Source organism: Quercus robur, chromosome 9 (assembly GCF_932294415.1).
Source record: "Quercus robur chromosome 9, dhQueRobu3.1, whole genome shotgun sequence".
NCBI lineage: Eukaryota > Viridiplantae > Streptophyta > Magnoliopsida > Fagales > Fagaceae > Quercus > Quercus robur.
In genome coordinates, this window is record NC_065542.1 from 31730719 (window position 1) to 31749887 (window position 19169).

Genomic DNA, 19169 nt, shown 5'->3' on the forward strand with positions numbered 1-19169 from the left:
GTTTTATTAGAATTGACTAGTAAAAAATAAGTTTACCTAACTATAATAAACTATAAATGCCTAATAAAAAAGATATCATAACTAAAATTCTGACTACGATTAGCCCTTTCAACAAATCCTTAAAATTATTTTTTAACTACATGAAAGGTACATATAGTTGACCTTGATGCTCTTTATATTCTTTGATAATTGGCCTACTTGTAATTTTATCGACGACTCGTTCTTCTTGCTAATTAAACATGGCCTATAAAATGTACCATAGTCTACCTAACCAGAACAACCAAATCAACGATGCCCAATTGATAATCACAATATCAAACCCCATTTGTTTAGCTAACAAAACAAAAATTTCACAACAATAAATCAATCAAAAGTAAGGCTACTGAAATTGAAAATTAGACTTCTGCCAAAAAAAAAAATATATATATATATATATATATATAGACTTAGACTTAGACTTGTACAAATCTATCAACACTGCCAAGTAGAGACATACAGTCAAGGAGCACAACACCTTGAGGAGAAGATCGGCGCCACCCTAATAGATATACAAACCCAAAAGTGAAAATCAAACCGCTCATCAAAGATCTAGTCTAGTTGGCGCTGCCAAGAAAAAATCAAACTGAGTTCCTAATTGGAGAAAGGCTGTGAAGGAGAAGCTCGATTGGGAGGGAAGCTCCAGAGAGATGGCCTCAGTGCACTTGGCAATCTTGCAATTGACCTTGCTGTGGGTAGTAGAAGCATCAATTGTCAACACCAACGCCTTGCCTTTAGCCAAGGACGGCTGTGAAGCACATTGTGGCAATGTCAGTATTCCATACCCATTTGGCACAAGGGAAGGATGCTACGTTAATGATAACTTTCTCATCACTTGTAATCACACATACAATCCTCCCTTGGCGTTTTGGGCAGATGGTAATATAAATGTTACAAATATACGGCTTTCGGGTGAAATGCGCATATATGCCTTTGTAGCCTATGATTGCTACAACGGAACTGGTAGGAGTGGACGCAAAAATCATCCTTGGCTCGAATCGGTCAATCACTTCCCAATCTCCAACACTCGAAACAAGTTCATGGCTATTGGTTGTGACACATATGCTATGATAAAGGGTTCTAGTGGGACAAACTACGCAACTGGGTGCATGTCTTTGTGTGATAGCACGAGAGATGTGGTTGAGGGGTCTTGCTCTGGTATTGGCTGTTGCGAAACTGCTATTCCAAGAGGAGTAACGGATTTCAATATCGAGGTATCGAGCTATTACAACCACACGAGAGTGTGGGAATTCAACCCTTGCAGCTATGCTTTTGTGGCAGAGGAAGGTACTTACAACTTTTCTAAACAAGATCTTCTGAATCTTAAAGATCAAGATAATATGATCCCAATGGTGCTAAATTGGGCAATAGGGGATCAAAATTGCGGTGAAGCTAAAAAGGATCTTGAAAGTTATGCATGCATGGCTAACAGTGAGTGTCATGACTCGAGCAATGGTCCAGGCTACCAGTGCAGTTGTTCCAAGGGATACCAAGGCAATCCTTACCTTAAGGATGGCTGCCAAGGTTGCCATTTTACTTGGAATTATTGTTGACTTTTGCTACTGATGGATTTTTTTTTTTTTTTTCTTAATGTCAATTTTTATGTTTTTTTTTTTTTTTTTTTTTTCCAGATATTGATGAGTGCTTAAATTCCACCATATGCGTCCAAAACTGCACCAATTTGCCTGGTACTTATAATTGTTCCTGTCAGCTACCAGGATATGATGGCGATGGTAAATGGGATGGAACAGGTTGCAAACTCATACCAAGCCCTGAGAGGTTTCCATTGATTGATAGGATTTCACTAGGTGAGCAATATTGATCGCTTTCAAATTAATCATATGAATGATACATAAAGTTTGCATATTTATTATATAATAGTAATGTCTGGGATAAAGGTCGAGCCCCGGTGTGAAGACAAGTGTCTTCCACCAAAAGTGACAAGTCATGAGAGTTCAGAAATTAACCTATCCAAATATAATTGGGTGTTAAAATCCAAAAATTAACCTCTCCAAAAATAATTGGGGTAAGGCTACCATGACCTCTCCCAAAACCCTAAGGTAAAATGAGCATGTAGGAACTTTAGTTTTTTGGTATAAAAGCTTCAATTTGCTGCAAAATGTGTAGGTGTCAGTGTCAACCTCTTGGTTCTAGTTTTGGGCATTTCTTGGTTATACTGGGGACTCAAGCGTAGAAAGCTTATCAAGCTCAAAGAGAAGTTTTTTAAACAAAATGGTGGCTTCCTACTACAACAACAACTTTCTAAGCACAATGGATCTATTGAAACAACTCAAATATTTACAGCAGAAGAACTTGAGAAGGCAACAAACAATTACCATGAAAATAGAATCCTAGGCCAAGGTGGCCAAGGAACGGTTTACAAAGGAATATTACCAGATAACAAAATAGTTGCCATTAAGAAGTCCAAAATAATAGCTCAAAGCCAAGTTGAACAATTTATTAATGAAGTGTCTATTCTCTCCCAAATCAACCATAGAAATGTGGTAAAGTTATTGGGATGTTGTTTGGAGACTGAAGTTCCTCTGTTGGTGTATGAATTTGTTACCAATGGTACCCTTTTCAATCACATTCACAAAACAGACCATTCTTCAACGTTGCAATGGCAATTACGTTTACAGATAGCAGTTGAAACTGCAGGAGCACTTTCTTATTTGCATTCTGCTGCAACCACTCCCATCATTCATAGAGATATCAAGAGCACTAATGTACTCTTAGATGATAATTACAAAGCTAAGGTATCTGATTTTGGAGCTTCGAGGCTAGTTCCTCTTGATCATACTCAGTTAACCACACTAGTGCAAGGGACACTTGGATACTTGGATCCAGAATACTTTCATTCAAGCCAATTGACTGAAAAAAGCGACGTCTATAGCTTTGGAGTTCTCCTTGCAGAGTTGCTAACTGGAATGAAGGCACTTTCTTTTGAGAGACCTGAAGAAGAAAGAAACTTAGCCATGCATTTTGTCTCATCAATGAATGAAAGCCGATTGTTTGAAATTCTAGATCAACAAATGCTGAATGAGGGAAATGTTGAGCAACTTAATGAAGTTGCGATGTTGGCTAAGAGATGCTTAAAAGTGAAGGGAGCGGAGAGGCCTACTATGAAAGAAGTTGCAAAGGAGTTAGAGGGCTTGAAAGCAATGACAAAGCATCCATGGGTTAAAGGCGATATGAGTTCAGAAGAGACTGAGTACTTGCTCCAAAAACCATATGATGATTGTGTTGGTGGTGTCAGTGGCAATTCTGCATGTTATGACAGCATAAGGAAACAAGTCAGCATATCAATACTTGATGATGGCAGATAATTATCTAGTGTGTTAAAGGATGATATAATGCTAGACTTTATCATTATACTTTTTATTCATAGTTTTTTTTTATCATTTTAAAAATGTATTTTTGTTGTTAGTTTGGGACTAGGTAAACAAACAAGATGGGATATATTTGTAGATTAGTTTTTAAATAAATTTTATCTACTTGTAATAGATAAATATTAGATATCTGTTGAATTTAAATGTTATGTTTATCTTGTAAAACTATCTATTTATATGTTTCATGTTGAATAATTAAGCAAATTGAAAATATGATTATTAAGTGAAGTTTCACTTTGGAGGCCTAGACTCACTCGCAGAAATCCATTTTACCAAAGTTAAGGATATTGGTTCCTTAAAAGCAACAAATCAAAAATTGGGCCCATAATAACGTACCTTTTCTTTTCTTGCACTAGGGTGAAGGATGCATTTGCACTTGACACAAGTCTTCTAATCGCTGCTTAGTTATTATATCTGAAGAATGAAAATTTACAAATTCAGCTTGGTTATATGTAGGCTGTTTAGATGACTTGGCTGTGGTTTGGGTGAAGCTTGTCTTGGCGCGTTAGTTTGGCTGCTTAGTGGTAAACTGTAAATGCAAAGTAATGTGCATTTGTATTGCTCATCAATGGAAATATAAGATTAAAATCGAATGTTGTTTTGTTTCTCCAAAACCGGAACCCTTTTAATACAATAAACAACAGCATTAAGAACTCAGAACAAATTTTAATTTGATAGGCTACCACTTATACTGTAAGTCTAAAGTAAATGAGAATTTAATGAGTTAAATATTATTCTAATATTCTTCCTAACAGCGATGAGGGTAAGGTTGTGAGGTCAAAACTTATTGGTTGGGTGTATGTAACTTACCAATAAAAATAAAAATAATAAGGAACTCCAACATGTAATTTTAAGATTCTAAAAAATGCCTACGACTTTAAAACAAGACATTAAAGAACTTTATGAGCTATAAATTTCTATGTACTGTTAACGGGTGCTATACAACACCTATTAATGTGATAAAATTTAAAATAAACTATTCATGCTTTTTTAGGGATGTGGAAAAAACTGAATATGTATTAAATGTGTGTCAATTTAGATAGAGAAAGTCAAATCATTTTCTGATAAACCACAGCTGAAAAGTAAAACTTTACCAATTTCCTATGCAGTGGGATTTGTGATAGATAATAAATGCACCACAACTAGTTCATTAACAAGTGCTGGCCAGCAACTGTTAATAAAGTCCAATTCACCTATAATGTTCTAAAAAATGTAGTACCTAATAATCAAAACCCCAATTTTGTCGGGTTTATAATATAAGAGATTATTGACTTATCTCCATTTTTTTTTTAAGTACACAAAATTTGAATCTTATACTCATGTTCTAGCTTACTAAAAATTTAATAAAAATCCAGATACCAAATATTTATTAAATTTTTTTCCATGTGACACGCATAACTGCTTTAGTGGAATCTGTAAACATTATGACTAAAGTCTAATAATACATCCACTAATTAATTTAATATAAGCAGTTCATAATTACTTTACTTTTTCTACCAATAAAATAATAAATAATTACTTTAATTTTTTTTTATCCTCCAAATGACTTGTTGTTCTATAACCAAAAAATAAAATAAAAATAATATACTTAAGATCATTTATAAGAAGTTAATACATATAACTTTTTTTTCAAACAAAAAAAAGTTAATGTATATGACAAAACTTAGGTACAATAAATTACATACAGATTCTTAAGCTTACTTTAAATTTCTACCAACTGGCTAAATACGCTGAAACTCTTCTCTCTCTTCTATTTTTTTTTTTTTTTTCCTTTTTCCTAACACGCAAAACACTGGTGAGAAATCAACCAGAAACAAACAAGTTTCCCAACTTGAGTACGAGAAAGGTAATAATGGTTGAATCTGATTGGCCAATTTTTGGATTTCATTGGGATAATGTTTGAATCAAGGGAAGAAGTACTGAATTTTAAAACTCGATAGCTAGCTTGACAGAATCAACGTTTAAAAGGCAGTTTTTGCCCGATGGTCAACAGCTGCTCGATAGATAACCTATCTATCAAGATTTAAGAAAATCTGATTTTCAGATTTGATTTCACTCCAATCCATGTGTACATGTTTAGGCTTTCTTTTCTCACAACCCAAAACATATATAAAGATTATTTCAAGGGTCGTCACAGCTGATACAAGTGAGTGCAACTTGATGCAAAGGTTTTTCAGAAGCATATTGTGACTGAAGACAATTTGCACTAGTTCATCTTTCTCTTCAAGAAGTTGCTGCGCTTGTACACCATATTTTTTTGTAAATAAGGAGATTCATGATCTTAATCGTGTGGATGAACTAAAGAACTTTGCAGCCAACATCCTTCTCAAGCTGGTAGTTAGTCACGTACTTGGTTCCGTGCATCAATTAGTTAGTCACATACTAAGAGCCGTGCATTAAAATGAGAGATTGTCACTACAGAACAAGTTCAACTGGGTATTGGGGTAAAAGTTCAACTGTAAGTTGGTATAAGGTATTGGGATTCCTTTACTTGTAACCGCTTGTTGTGATAATAGTGGATTCATGGGAGTGGTAACCTTAAAATCACCCAGTGAGATTTTTGCCTTGGAGGTTTTCCTCATTCATAAACAAATCATAGTGTCAACTATATTTTCCGCTGCATAATAACTTAGTTTGTGATTTGTTTGTGCTATCACATAAATTGCATGTTAATTGAATTAATTAATTAACTTGGCTAATTAACTAGTTAATTCATCACAATGGGTCAATACATTCTTGGCCTATCACTTGAAATCATCTTTGAATTTAAACTCAATAAATTCAATCTCTTTTGATTTCACTCTTATATTAGACATGAAGTCTAATAAATTATATACCCACGAATTTACACAAAACCTACGTATACATTTTATATAGCTCTTTGACTATTTAGTCCTCTTTGGTCTATCATTTTACAAAAAGTTTACCACCCCCACATTTTAAAATGATAAGTATTTGGTTACTTTCTCATTTCATAACACATATGAAATACCTTTGAAATGGAACGCTATTATGCACATAGCATCTACTAAGCAAAGCTTATTCCCATTGATCAAATAGGAATTTAACTGATTTCACTCAAGATTATGGCATTCACCATATCAACTAGAGTTCCCTTCTCTTTTCTTTTAGACCAAAACATTTTATTAGGGTGTATAAAGGACTGCACTTTAGTGTATTATGACATGTTCCTCACAAAGAAGAATATCTATTTAGAAATGTTCACCATCTCTAGTTAATACACCATTCAACTCAAATCATGCTTATATAAAATTATATCATGCTTTTATATAAACTTCAAGAATTTAAAATTTAAATGTTCAAGTCTAGCATTCCACAAATAAAAGAATCAACAATATAAGTACAACCAGAAACATCTTAATTAATAACACTCAGTTTGAACATGTTTTTAGTAGCATATCCATTGCCTACTAATATCCCATTCTTAGACAAGACCATTCTTAAATAACAAATTGACTTTTGTTGATATCAAGTACGTGAAAAACATTGATCAAGAAAACTTCTTGCCAAAACTTAATTTCACTTCAACAATGATGAACTTTTGTCTTACTATGGATGCCCACAAGCACCTCTAGTTCTATAGAAGACTCCTTATAAGTCTTAAAATATGTCTTGTAGTTGCACACATACAACACTGCACCGGAATCAAACCACCAATCGAAAGGATTTGTGATTATAGCCATATGAGTTACAGTAATCATATTATTACATACGTCACTCACTATAGCGATACTGTCCTCAATGACAATTGCTTCATTGGCATTTTCATCGTCATCCTTCTTATTCTTTTAAGAACTTACATTCTTAAATATAATGGTCTTTCTTTCCACAAAGGACACATGACAAATTCTACTTGTCATTGTTGGGATTCTTGGAGTTGTTCTTTTAAAACCACCCACACTCTTATTCACATTCAAGTCCTTATTGGTCTTACTAGAACTTCCACTTCGAACATTGTTCACAATCACTTTTGAATTGATCTAATGTAAAATCTTCTAACATGTTATTTAATGTTTTCACATAATTTAGAAAATCACTTAGGAAAATATTCACATACTCTATCACTTTAAGAGTTTAAATTCCCATTCTTTAGATTTTCTACTTCACTTTACAATATTTAAACATATCAAAAGTTCATTCTTATTTCTCAATTCATATAAATTCGCAACACTTGCAAATATTCTAACAAAGAAACTTATCAATCAATTTGAAATTCAAATTGCCCATGAACAAGGAATCCACACCTTCAATGTTCAAACTATGAAAATGGTTTTTAATGCATCCACAATATGAAAGAATCATCACCTTGTCTTGCCAACAATGAAACTTTGTTTCTTTATGCCTTGTTCTATTGAATCTATATTATGATCGATTCATTATTTGAAGACATCTTCAAATCCAAGCCAATTGCTCTTTCCACTGAGTAAAATTGGTTCCATCAAAGCGATGCAATTTCATCAAATCATAGTTCAACATCTTCAAAGTTATACCATCATTCACTCATTGTCTTGTAGGAAATATTGTCTAAGATTGTTGGGGATTTCACCAAATCAAGGTGTAATAATAAAAGAACAAAATGAACACATCAAGTAAATAGAAATAAGTGATTGACTTGAAGGCATAATTGAATCTTATCTTTAGACAATATTTGTCCCCATACACAAGTTGCTAAAGGGTTTCTACAAACTTGTCCCCAGGATACAACCAAGTTTATTAGGTTTTACAAATAGCAATTTTGGAGAATACCTATAGGATTTATTGTGTTTCTTAGAAACTAACTTTTTGGAAGAGAAAAAGTAGTTATCAAGTGAATATAAGCCACTATTTATACCCAAATTATTATAACCATTCAATAGTCACTTTTTCATTTAATAGGTACCTTTTGGTCAAAAGGCAATTTCGATATATATCCAATAAGAAAGGTTATGTCATTTCAATAGACACATTTTCATATATATATATATGTGTGTGTGTGTGTGTGTGTGTGTGTGTGTGTAACTTGAACTTGAATTTTCACCCAAAAAAATTCCAGTACTCAAATTTTTCACTTTATTCATTTTACAAATGAGTACTCTCCAACTTTATATCATTATTACAATCTATCATTATATATATATATATATATATACACACACACACACACAATATCCAATCTCAGCTTTTAGCAAACATATCTATTGGCGTTAGTTGGAAATCTTAGAGAAGCACAGAGTGCAAAGGGTCCAACCACAATATTGGCCATTGCCACAGCGAATTCGGAAAATATTTTCTACCAAAAAGACTATCCGGATTTCCACTTCCACGTGACAAAGAGCGAGCACAAGACAGGTCTAAAAGAAAAGCTCAAGCACATATGTAAGCATTCAAAGACCTTTTTTAATTATTTTTTGGTAATATCTAAACACATTTTATAAAGGGTAATGATTCTCTTATACAACTTATTTCAAATCTTACGTATATATTCATTTTTTACATTTTAAATATGAACATCACATTTTTGTGTTAAAAAATGTGTGCATTAACATATGTAACTTAGAATATTGTATTTAAAAATGCGAAAAAGGTATGTGAAAGAGTATAAACTGTTTTGTAAAGCACGCATGAGAGTTTACTATGTACTACCATTAAAATAAACATATTGCGAAAGATACTATAAATATAAATTTTATTGTATGAGTGTTAAAAAGTAAAAATTACATGACGGTAATTAGTGATACATCAATTTATAATAAAATTTGTAGCATTTCTAATATTAGTATAAAAAAAATAAACGACTTAAGTCTGTGTTGCATAACATTCCCAATGTATTAATGAAGTAATTTGCCTTTTTATGTTACATTTTCACTAACAGGTGAGAATTTAGCAATAAGAAAACATCATTTCTACCTTACTAAGAAGATTCTAAAGGCAAATCCGAATATTTGTACTTATAATGCCCATCTCTTGATGCAAGTCAAGACATGGTGGTTCTTGGGGTACCAAAGCTTGGCAAAGAAGCAGCATTGAAAGCTATCAAAGAATAGGGCCAACCCGCCTCAAAGAACACCCACCTTGTATTCTCCACATCTGCTAGTGTGGACATGCCTGGTGCTGATTTTCAACTCACCAAGCTCCTTGGACTTAATCCAAACATAAACAGGTTCACGATCTATCAACAAGGCTGTTATGCAGGTGGGACTTGTCTTCGCCTTGCTAAAGATCTTGCAAAGAACAATGTAGATGCACGAGTTCTCATGGTGTGCGCTGAGATCACAACTATGTTTTCTCCTATAAAGCATAGGTGCATTTCCAGATTCGGGTGAAGGTGAGAGACTCACCAATTTTTTAAAAATAGGATGCGGGTGCGGCGATTAAAAAATATTAAAAATATTTTTATTTATATTTTCTATATATTGCTAAGCATACTTTTTCACATTATATAAGCATATACCAAATTTAAGAGTAAAAATATATAATAACTAAAACATGATGGTCATAAATTAAATACAACCCACAAGTTTGAAACTAAAATATTCCATGATGTTCGGAAATTAGAATACAACCCACAAGCTTGAAACTAAAACAAAATAAAAGATAATAAAATAGATAATCAAATACAACCCTCATCATCATCATCAAGATTAATAGCTTCATTTCAAACTTCACTTTCACTAGTAGTAACACTAGTGCTAACATTCCCAATAACCATGGCCTCCAACTCTGGCTCATCAAGTGTAAGGGTAGCATTCTCAAAAATTTCAGCTCCTCCATGTATGTCACTATCATTCCAAGAGTCTCTTGCTATACCCCACATCTTTGTTGCTGCATTTACGTACTCCTCATTACGCCTTGACAAGAGTCGAAGATTGGAAAGCATATATACCAAATCCTCAAAACATGCAGGAGCTACTTTGTTTCTTTTTAAGGAATGAATGAATCTGTATGTGTTCCAATTCCTCTCAGCACATGAGGATGAACAAGGTTGTCCGAGAAGTTTAATGGGAAGGGTTTGAAGAGTTGGAAATGAGGAAGAGCCATGGTATTGCCACTAAATCAAAGGCTGTAAGGTCCACCTATCTGTCAGGGCATCTAGTGAAGGAAACCTCTCTCATGAAAATGTAGCAAACTCAATTTTCACCACCCTTAATTCACTCTCATCTTCAAAGTATCGCTCCAAACACTTGCTCCTTTCCATAGAAATTTCATAATCTTGATGTGAAGTGATGCATTTTGGATTCTCTGAAAGCCATTCATTGGAGTAATACCTAGTTAAAGATGAAAAAAACAAATATAGATGATGAAACGTGTGTTTTAGTTGAAAGGGAAACTAAGGAGAATAGAAAACGAAAGTACTTACTTAGGATTTAAGGAATGAGCCAAGCAATATAGTGGTGTACAATTTTTAGTCCATCGATCAATGAGTATATCATACATCACATTAAAAAATAAGCTATACTCATCATTTTCCAAGCCATCATGCTGATACATTGCTGCCTTCACCTTCTCTATCATTGAATCCCACATTTCATACACAAGATGAAAATAAGGCCTATCTGTGTCAGTTACTCGTAGCATATCATAAATAGGTGCTGTGAATTCAAGGATATAATCAATAATATCGCACCAACGATCACTTAAAATCATTTCTTTCACCTTTTGAGCTTTTCCAACATCATCCTCCCTATAAGCAGCCCATTGGTCACTAATAGCCATGGCTTGAAGACATCTTTTTATCAACTTCAACCTTTTTAGCATTACAACAACCGAAGCAAATCTAATACCAGCAACTTAGAGAAATTTTAATAGACAAAATTCATTAAACATTGCCAACCTCATTGAATGGTTCATCATAAAAATAAGTATGAAGGATGCATCATCAGCAATATGTGTAATCCAACTACAATCTTCATATGTAACTTCATTCTTTTCAGTGTTTTTTGTTGCACAAATATTCTTCAAAGCTAGATTGAGAGTGTGGACAACACATGGTGTCCAAAATATTTTGGGATACTCACCTCAATAAGAGCTCTAGCAAACTTCATCACACTAGCATTATCAATGATGACTTGGACAACTTTTTCATGTCCAGTCTCTTTTATAGCATCCTTCAACACCACAACAATAAAATATTTGTCTTTGAACTCACCTAACCCATCAATTGCCTTTATAAACACTGGACCCACATCTGATGCCGCCATAATATTAATAAGAGGCCTCTTTTGTGGATCTACCCATCCATCAGAAACTACACTCACATCATTTGCAAGCCAAGAGTCCTTAATTGGTTTCAAAAGTCTTTCAACATTAACCCTTTCTTTTTGCAAAAGTATTGTTCTCAAGGCATTGTATCCAGGAGGAACATAACTCAAAATGTTATAGGTAGTAGCATATGCATAGTAACTACAATAGTTTGGGCTCCTTGCAAAGTGAAATGGAAGCCCACTGGTATAAAACATCCTAGCAATTTTACTATCAAATTCGTGTTTAGCATTATTCTAGAATGCTCTCTTCAAAGGAGAATTCGTAGTCACCTTCCTTCTCTTACCATCAACCGGATTTGTACTACCACTCCCTTCTTATCTCCGGGATGAGGTAATAGGCCCACGACCTGAGAGAGGCCGGGGTAAGGGAATTTGACTTCTACATTCTCTCTCTAACTTATCATTCTCAACCTGATCATGCATTCTCTGCATTTCCAATCTATGGCTCGATGTCACTATATCGCATACTCTAATATCTTTATTACTAATTTTTAATAAATGAGCCTTAACCCTAGAATAGGATCCCAAAAAAATTCCACCACAATAGTTGCACTTAAAATGTGTGTTTCCACCTGATTTAGAAGTAGAACCAGGTGGTTTTTCTAATTTATTCAAATTGCCAAAGAGGAGCATCAGCATTTGGCACTTCTTCATCTAATGAAGGTGAAGTTTTTGTGCTAGTGACTTCATCCATTGCAAATTCAATAATTTCAATTTAACCTACAAATAATTTGACAAATATATAATAACTAAATAAAAAATCAAACCCAAGTCACAACTCACAACATTACAAGTAGTTTATATAAAAATAGAGTGATTGTGTCTTAGGAAGAGGTTATGAGACTCTGAGATTGTGTCTTAGTGAGTGAGTACAGGTCTATGAGAGAGAGGGGAGATAGAGAGAAGAGAGTCGAGAGGGAGACAGAGAGCAAAGATTGAGAAACAAAATGGTAGAGAGAGTTTAGGGTTTTTTCATTTAAAGCTTAAGTTAAAACGATGCGTTTTGCACCTTTTTTTTTTTTTTTTACTTGAATTTCGGCCGATATTGGCACCGGTACAACCTAAATCGGCCTATTTCGGTGGTTTTGGCTAATATTACCCAAATCAACACAAATTGGCCCGAGGAAGCACGAATTGGGAAACAAAAAAAAAAAAAAAAAAAAAAAAGCAACGCGGCACCAACGCCCAGGCAGTGGCGTCGCCTGCCACACACTGCGTCAAATGCCGATGCAGCACTCCTGTAGCCACGTTGGTGCGTCAAAGAGTTTTTCCCTTATGCAACTCCTACACCATTTGGTCATGGGTGGATTGCGGCCCAACACACTTCATGCTTGCCACCATTCCAACACATCTCTTTTTTTTTATCTAGCCAAGCCGATTACCTCCATTTTCCTTTTTGCTCAATCTAATCCAATTGTGTGTACGGAAAAGTCATTAATTTTACAAGGACAGCAACAAGAGGACTCTCTTTACAAGGAGTGTCTTTGTTCTTTGATTCAAGTTGAGATTCCACCTCTTCTACCCATTTTATTGCTTTAATCACTTATTATGAGGGTGTTGGTGTGGAATTGTCGTGGAATTGGTAATGCATCAGTAGTAAGGGCTCTTAGAGTTCTCATAAGGAACCTAACCCAGATATTATTTTTGTATCCTAGACAAGGGCTGTTCATGGGTCAATCAGTGTTTGTTTTCGGTTCAAATTCTAGCAATCAACCCTAAGATCATGCAACCCTTACCAATCATGGGTATAAGGGTCATTGCCTGTCACAACTTAAAAGTTGTAGCGGTCGGATCAATTGCAATCATCTTTGGCATGGTTGCATCAATCCAACATGGTTGCAATCGCTAGATCTAGCAAAGATCTCACCAAATCTTGTCGAGAACACGCTTGCTCCGGCTAAGATCTCACCAAATTTGGATGGGATCTTACCTTATTTAAGTGCTGGCATGCAATGTAAAGCAACAGATTGGTGAAAGGAGAAGGGTGTTCCAATGGCTTTTCAGTTAGATAGGCTCATGTCTAATTTCAGACAATAAAACCCGTCACTCAGATCAAGAACTTGGATTTTCTTGGACTAGATTTACTATTGACTGCCTCATTAATGGATTAATAGACCTTTGGTTCTGATTCCTCAGGAGATTTCTGATAGTGCATAAGGTTTTAATAGTTAATGATGTAAATTACAAGTTTTGAACCTTGAGAGGCCAAATTAGAAGCAAATACAAACTTAAAACTTATTACAAGAGTGTAAAACGTATTTTAGCCAATTTAATTTCTTGCTAACAACAATAGCTGATAAAACTTACGATTGCAAAATTATACCGTTTTTAACATCAAAGGATCACCAATTCTGTAAAAAAAACCTAAAAGTGAACCTCCATTAGCCAATCACTTGGCCACATCAAGTGTCTACAATTTGGATATATTCTTATATTCCAAAGATTGAGCATAAATATTGTTGCTTCTCTTTTTGATGTAATATGAAGAATATTGGAGGGACCAAAATGCAATTTGACATAGGCTTGGGCTTTATGGACCTAATGCTTAAGGAGAAAGACCAACTCCACAACTTGCCTGATTCAGGCAATTGGCTCGATTCCAACAATTCTCATTGCTTCTTTGGGTCTATTGTTTCTTTGGACCAGTAATGGCATACCTACATCTTTCCAACAGTTTAAAGCCAATGCTCTAATTCACCTTATGGGTTTTCTCAAAGAAATCATCTAGGCTTCGGACAAACCAATCTCACATCAATTTTTATTGTGCCACATCCACCTTCGATAGCTTTAAATATGATTGAACATGTCCCTTGTTAGTGGTTCAAGTCGTTCTAAAATTTATCCCATCAACCAATCACGGAACCCACTTCAAGCACTGCATAAGGCCAAATTTATGGATATGATTTATGTCAGAAAGGTTGTTAAAATGCCTTCTTTTAAGAGCCTGGTACATCTTCTAAAGAGGTGGAATTTTTTAACACTTTTCGTTTAGTTGTTTAGTTAAGACAGGTGGCTAAAATTTAAGAGAGCTTGAAGGAATTTCACATGTTGTTCAAGTCAACTTATTTCAAGTCGAGAGTTTTATAACTTAATTAACATTTTTTAGTATATTTAAAGAAAATGTTCAAGGTTTGAATTTCTCATTTCTCTACTATTAAATTAAAAATAAAAACATAAAAATAAAAAAAAATAAAAATTATGACAAGTGGTGTTCAAACACAATCGAGGAAGACTTTGCTTGGTATCCAAGATGCATGTGTTGCAATCACCAATTTAATTTTAAAAATCAATTTGCCTTCAATGATATAGAGAATTATACAATGATCCACATCAAATAAACTAAATATTTTCTTAGTTGACATAATGTAATCAATTATGAGAGTGCTGACCATGGTAAGATATTTCAAGTTTCAAATGTACGGACTTTCGAATTTTTTATATAGGCCACGTCATCTTTTCTTAATCTATTGCCACCGACACTTATGAGTTGAACTCATTCGATTTTTTAATTTCTTTGATTAATTGGTTTTTTACTTTTTTATTTATTTGTTAAAACAAGTATACCAACTTTAAATTAAAAAACAAAAAATTTATCTATGTATGTTCATTGCTATTTATCATCAAAGATGTACTCCTTTCATTTATAAGAAAACAATAATTAATTCCAAAGTTTTGCAAAAATTACAATATTTCTTAAGTTGCATAACGAATTTGATGAAATTCTTATGTTGCCCTTGGTTAAGTGACAACATTCTTAATTTTGCGTAAATTGTGTAATGTAAGGGTTTAATAAAGATTTTATTGATAAGTTAGAAGACAAATTAAGAACCTTTTTTTTTTAGGATCAATACGACGAAACTTTATTAGAAAAACTACTGATCTGAAAGTACAAAGGGAATCACATCCGGTGGAACATGCTCCATCCAGACTAACAATGGAAATGCAAATCTTGCTCTCTTTGCTAAGGCATGAGCCACACAATTACCCTGCCTCCTAATATGAGAGAAAGAGAAAGTTCGAAGCGAACCAGAAATAGACATTATGTCTTTCACAAATTGACCAAATGCGGAGTGACCCACATCACCCGACTTCAATGCCTTATAGACACTCTCTGCGTCTCCTTCAAATATTGACTGTGCCATGCCCAATTCAACAATGAACTGGACCGCCCTTCTTGCAGCTAGGATTTCCACCAACTCCGCTGTGCCGGGGTAAGGTATTTTTTCTGAAAGTGCAGCAAGTACTTCGCCATTTCCGTTTCGCACCACCACACCTATCCCTGCCTCTCCCGCCTCCTCAAAAACTGCTCCATCATAGTTGGTTTTATACCCCTCGCCCAATGGTGGACTCCACTTCGTTGCAATCGCAGGGGACTTCGCCATTTTTTCCGGAAATTTCGACTGGAACGCCGAGAGGTACTGAGCTGCTGCGTTGAATAATCTGCTCTTGTCCAAACTGGGTTCTTGGATCCGTACTTTGTTCCGACGATTCCAAACAAACCAAGCCACAACCGCAAATAGTTCCAGCCTCTGCTTTTGTACTCCAATCAGGCTAATCAGTTCCTGTACTTCATTAATATTCGGATACTCTGTTCTAACCCCGCTGAAACAGGGGAGCCAAACTTCTTTCAATTCATCACAATTCCATATTGCATGGAGGGTGGTCTCTTGAGCAGAAAGACAGGCGCTACATCTTGTGTCTTCAAGGATTTTTCTTTTCTTCAAATTCACTTTTGTAGGTAGTGCGTCGGAGCAAACTCGCCAAAGAAAAGTTTTAATTTTGTTTGGCACCCGTAACTTCCATAGACGTTTCCAAAAGGCATTCTGACCTGAGGCATCCGACGCCGATGCTTCCAACATATTTTCCTCTTCACACAGCTGCTTGTACCCAGATTTCACTGAATACTCCCCATTTGTACAGCCCGGCCATATTAACTCATCCCGCTGGTTTGTCAAGCACAAAGGAATGGACATTATGCGTTGGGCTTCAAAGGAGAGGAAATGTTGAGTTACCAGGTTCTGGTCCCAAGTTCCTGTGTCTTGGGATATAATAGCCGACACCTTGGCCCCTTCTAATTCAGGTACCCGTGGAGAAACTATTTTGGCTGACCCTCCGCCTGGAAGCCAATTGTCACAGAACAGACTTATCGTGTTGCCATCACCAATTCTCCATTTCATTCCTCCAGAAATTACCTTCCTGGCTTTCATGATGCTTTGCTGTGCATATGACCCCGATGAAGTTGAAGCTTCCAAGACCGAACCATTTGGAAAATATTTGGCCTTGAAGACACGGAAGAAAAGAGAATTCTGATCCCGTAGTAGCCTCCATACCTGTTTAGCTAGCATAGCATCGTTGAATTTTTCCAGGTCCTTGAATCCCATGCCTCCCTCCATCTTTGGTTTGCAAAGAATTCCCCATTTTTTCCAATGGATCTTTCTTTGTTCCCCCTTCTGCCCCCAATAGAATTTTCGGATCATAGCCTCAATCTCATTGCATAAGCTCACCGGTAATTTGAAGCAGCTCATTGCGAAGGATGGAATTGCTTGCACTACCGCCTTCAATAGGGTTTCTCTACCCGCTTGGGATAATAATTTTTCTCTCCACCCTTGTATCTTATTCCAAACCCTTTCCTTTATGTATCTTAGACTCTCCTTTTTATTCCTTCCTACCACCGCCGGCAAGCCAAGATATTTTTCATACTCTTTTACTTCCGAAACCCCCAAGAAATCTGAAATCTCTTGTCTTCTTGCAACACTTACTGCCTTGCTAAAAAATATAGAGGTTTTCTCCCGGTTGAGCTTTTGACCTGAAGCACGTTCATATAAGGATAGAATGGCTTGGATTTCCTGTAAGTCCGACATGGTAGCTCTACAGAACACCAAGCTATCATCTGCAAAAAATAAATGTGAGATTTTTGGGCCATTTTTGCATAAAGAAAAGCCCCTTATTTTGTCATTATGGGCTGCCCTTTGAAGCAACCTATTCAACCCCTCCGAGCATAGCAAAAAGAGATAGGGTGACAAAGGGTCGCCTTGTCTAATTCCCCTAGTAGGTCTTATATCTCCCTTTGGCTCTCCGTTCACCAAAATCGAATAAGACACAGTGCTAATACACTCAAAAATAAGAGACCTCCACTTTTCACAAAATCCCATCTTCTCCATGATCATCATCAAAAACTTCCATTCAACTCTGTCATACGCCTTACTCATGTCTAACTTCATAGCCATAAAGCCATTCTTTTTAGATTTTTGTGATTTCATATGATGTAGGGTTTCAAAGGCCACCAATATATTATCAGATATAGCTTTACTATATTATCAGACAAATTAAGAACTTAAGCGCTTGAGATTAGGTTAGTAAAAAAAAAATTAATTCAATGACAAGCGATTAGGTTAGTCAAAAAATAAATTAATTCAATGACAAAATAAGTATTTCATCGATCATATCTAGTATACTAACGAAACACTCAACAAGATCATTATTTTGCAAACTTTGGGTTGTTTTTGTTTTCTTATACCTAGTAGTATAATTTTCCATATTATATCCAGTTGTGTCAATTCATATATTAGAAAACACGAATATAATATTATCCCTACTTAATGTAGTACCACTTGAATTTTCTTTTTAAAATTTTTCCATATTATATATCCAGTTATGTCAATTCATAGATTAGAAAACACAAATATAATATCATCCTTACTTAATTTAGCCCCACTTGAATTTTCTTTTTAAAATTTTGACCCCAATAACAGTTGACGCAGCGCATGCGCAATGCGATTTACTACTTCTTTAGCCCATTGACTTGGATCGTGATTCTGTATTCCACCAGCAAGAAAATGCATATAATCTCACCAACTTCTCCTTCTTCTTCTTCTTCTTCTTCTTTCTTTTTTTTTTTTTTTTTTTTTTGGATGAACTCACTAACATCTTTTATTATTGTCTCTTGGCATTCTTTACATGGCTGGTATTGTTTTAAATTATAGTCGGCCTCTTACCTTTACGAAATCACTCTTTTTAGCTATTTATTTTTCTTTTTAATCTTTTTAGCTATTCCGATTTGGAAGGTTGTTAGAATTGGGATTCTAAGCAGATCATCAAAGGGGTTGAGCAAATCAGATCGAGGATCATAAATCCAAATTTTTATTAAACAAAAATATTAGAAGTGGCTTTGTATGTTAAAGGAGAAATTACATTAAATTCATATGTGATTAGGCCCGTTTTCACTTTACCTACCCATGGTTCAAAATATAACACTTTGCCTACCTGAGGTAACTTTCGTTAGGGCTCTGTTACTCACATCTTCCTTTGCCGTTAGAAAAACATATTTTTAGGAAAAAAAAAAAAAAAAAACCAAAAATCAAAAAGTTAGGGTTTTTTATTGCTTAAGAACTTCTATGAGAACAAAGTGGAGGAATAGCACACGAATCAAAGGACTCAATGAAATCACTTTTAATCTATATCAATATCAACAATCTCATAACAA

At 35.0% G+C, this 19169-nt stretch overlaps 1 protein-coding gene and 1 pseudogene across 6 annotated transcripts in view; both read left to right on the plus strand.

Annotated features, from left to right (window-relative positions):
• Positions 1-429: 429 nt before the first annotated feature.
• The window catches only part of LOC126700590 (putative wall-associated receptor kinase-like 16), a 95412-nt gene continuing 76672 nt past the window's right edge, over positions 430-19169 (plus strand). Inside the window, exons 1-3 of one of the 6 annotated variants that reach the window (XR_007647249.1) lie at positions 430-1560; positions 1668-1844; positions 2164-3423. Coding sequence is in view for 4 of the 6 variants with exons in the window: in XM_050398791.1 (XP_050254748.1) it covers positions 687-1560; positions 1668-1844; positions 2164-3362 (2250 nt within the window). In the remaining 2 variants the exon portion in view is untranslated. Of the gene's footprint in view, positions 1561-1667; positions 1845-2163; positions 3591-19169 lie in introns of those variants that run through there. The other 5 variants (XR_007647248.1, XM_050398791.1, XM_050398792.1 and 2 more) reach the window with 5 other exon arrangements.
• LOC126699679 (chalcone synthase-like) lies at positions 4183-9748 on the plus strand (annotated as a pseudogene).